This window comes from Gallinula chloropus, assembly GCF_964237585.1.
Source record: "Gallinula chloropus genome assembly, chromosome: 9".
Classification (NCBI taxonomy): Eukaryota; Metazoa; Chordata; class Aves; order Gruiformes; family Rallidae; genus Gallinula; species Gallinula chloropus.
The window spans coordinates 16,896,599-16,899,358 of NC_140094.1; the positions used below are offsets into that span (position 1 = coordinate 16,896,599).

Genomic DNA, 2,760 nt, shown 5'->3' on the forward strand with positions numbered 1-2,760 from the left:
TTAGTGTTCCCGCTACTCTGAGGGTGATTTTAGGTCTGCTGAAAGGAAGCGTGGAGTTAGGGCAGGGTGACGTGGTGGTCTCAGGTTCACCCTGCTCTGCCATCTCCCAGCCTGGCTGGTGCAGGTGGCTGGGGGCTCACTCTGTGTTATACAGAACCAGCCCGAGTGCCTGCCGCCCACGGGACCCTCCTTGTGCAGAGTGGGACAGGCAGGTGAGGGAAGGGAGGTGGCTTCCTGGGACATTGTGCCCCGTACTTGACATTGGTGAGGCTGCACCTTGAGTGCTGTGTCCAGTTCTGGGACCCTCACTACAAGAAGGACATCGAGGTCCTGGAGCATGTCCAGAGATGGGCAGCCAGGCTGGGGAAGGGGCTGGAGGGCAAATTGTATGAGGAGCAGCTGAGGGAGCTGGGGCTGTTCAGCCTGGAGAAGAGGAGGCTAAGGGGAGACCTTATCACCACCTACACTGACCTGACAGGAGGGTGCAGAGAGGTGGGCGATGGTCTCTTCAGCCAGGGGACAGAAGATGGGACAAGGGGAAATGGCCTCAAGCTGCACCAGGGCAGGGTCAGCTCAGATGTGAGGGAAAAGTTCTTCCCTGAAAGAGTTGTGGGGATGTGGAACAGGGTGCCCAGGGAGGGGGCTGAGTCACCTTCCCTGGGTGTGTTTAACAGACAGGTAGATGAGGTACTTAGGGATATGGTTTAGCAGAGGACAGGAACGGTTGGACTCAATGATCTTAAAGATCTTGTCCTACCCTGTGATCCTGTGAAAAACCAGCTGCCCAGGACAGCCCTTGTCAGGGCTCCCCATCTAGGGGCTTTTGGGAAAGAGTTCGGGGCCAGTCTTCCCCCATTGAGCGGTAGACGGAGCCCGGCAAGGTTCCCTGCAAGGACACACGTGTGTCCCTCTGCGTGTCTTCAGTTGTCCTCTTCTGATCAGCTAACACACTCTGAGATCAGGAAGGGGAGCACACGCAGCTGTCCCGCAGAGCTCCCTCCCACATGAGCCTTGTGAGTCCTTGGGCTGCTGCCGTGGCCGTGCCTGCTGGTCTGGACTGGGGGCTGCTCGTCTTGGACTGGGGGCTCCTGCCCTGGGCTGGCAGAGCTGGGCTCCTGCCCTCTCCCACACCACAATCCAGGCTACGGAGACGCTCAGCAGCCTGCTGGCTGTGGCGTGATGCCGGCTGTTTTGAAAATGCCCAGCTGGCAGCAGGCAAAAGAGCCTGTGGATTTAGCAAATCAGGAGATTAACGGCAACTTCAAAATGTCACAGCAGACTTAAGCACCCACCTGCATGTTTAGGCACCGGAATCCCTTTAAAAACCTTTTCCTGTGTCACTGAGCCGCTTGCTTGTACTGTGACATCGTTCCTGATCCCTCTCTTTGTTACCTTCCCCTTTCTCAAGGATTTGCAGCTTATAAAAGGCGATTGGGTAGCTGGAAAGGAAAGCTGGTGAGTCAGTGCCTCCCGGGTGAGCGGCGGTGTGCTGCTCAGAGCTGCTCTCCGCTGTAATGCCCTTCTCTGCTCTGTTCTTCCTTTCCCAGGGCGCTGGTGGACGCCGCTCTCATCGCGAAGGACACAGTTGTGTGCTGCTTTGAGAATGAAAACACAGAGTGGTGCCTGGCTGTCTGGAGGGGTTGGAGTGCCAGAGACTTTGACGTTTTCTACCAGGCCTATGAAGAGCTGGGAAGGCTTGAAACCTGCATGCGAAAGAGGAGGTAGTGCTTGTGGCACTGAGAAGATGGAAGCATCCTGCTCTGAGCACGCCTGGACCGCGAGACGCGGCCCCAGAGAGGGGGGAACGAGGGGTGCGTGGGGGGAACCACGCGTCTGGTTTGCTGCTAAGGAGCGCTGCGGGGGGGTTCCCACTGCTGGAGCCCCCTCGGGGCTTTTGGGGACAGAAGAAACCTGAAGGTGTGAGCAGGGCAGGGAGCTGGGCCACCTCCCTGCTCTCATGCTCCATCACAGTAGTGGAGAGCTGGAGCTGGAGGTGGCTGCGGTTCTGCTCGTGCCTCTTCTCCAGTTTCTTCTTTCCTGTTTTAAATTCCTTCCTCACTGTCAGCATGCCCTGGCTGCTGCTGCTGCTGCTTTCATAGTGCACGTTGTCAGCTGGGAGAGCTCCACCATCCTCATCCTCAGCCCTGCCCTAGGAGCCTGGGCCCATTCCAATCCCCGCTGCCCCAGCTTGCCAGGGGCTAATTCACCCCTCTCTGGGGCAGGATGGAGCTGCGGGAAGCCCTGCGCTGCGGGGCTGCAAGTTTGCTAGAGGCTACTTCAGGCGTAGCCCCTGTTGTGACTGCTGTGTAGCAACACCCAGGTGTAAGAACCAGCAATAAGCTTTGGCTGGCCACTGCGTTTCTGGCTCCTAAAAGCTGTAGTGGTACAGCAGCATTACTGTGAGAGAGCGCAAAATAATCTGCACAGTCTCAGCGAGCAAGCAAGGTCGGCTCTAACTAGAGCTGATACGAAGCAAAGCCACTCGCCCTGGCAGATCCTTCGTGGTGTAAGAGAAGGGAGCCCCCAGACCAGGAAGGTTTTTCCTCTTCTACTCTTTACCAAGAGAAAGACACCCTGGGGTAGGGGAGGGACAATAAGCTTAAATTTGCCTGTGTATCCGTGCAGCTTCTGCTCACTGCAGCTTGTATTTTATCTTCACTAGTGGCCGGGGATGATGTATTGGCTCAGATACAGTTGCACTTCATTATCCCAAGCATGTACAGCAGTGTAAAAAGCAAGTCTGACTAAGCACCCTGTAAA

General features: G+C 56.6%; 1 protein-coding gene across 1 annotated transcript in view; it reads left to right on the top strand.

Moving 5' to 3' along the window:
* LRRK1 (leucine rich repeat kinase 1) overlaps positions 1-1,988 on the top strand; it is a gene marked incomplete at its 5' end in the record, with an annotated part of 74,710 nt that extends 72,722 nt beyond the window's left edge. The window contains one exon of the mRNA XM_084267821.1: positions 1,548-1,988. Within this exon, the coding sequence (XP_084123947.1) occupies positions 1,548-1,725 (178 nt within the window). The 3' untranslated portion in view covers positions 1,726-1,988. The remainder of the gene's footprint in view (positions 1-1,547) is intronic.
* Positions 1,989-2,760: the final 772 nt, after the last annotated feature.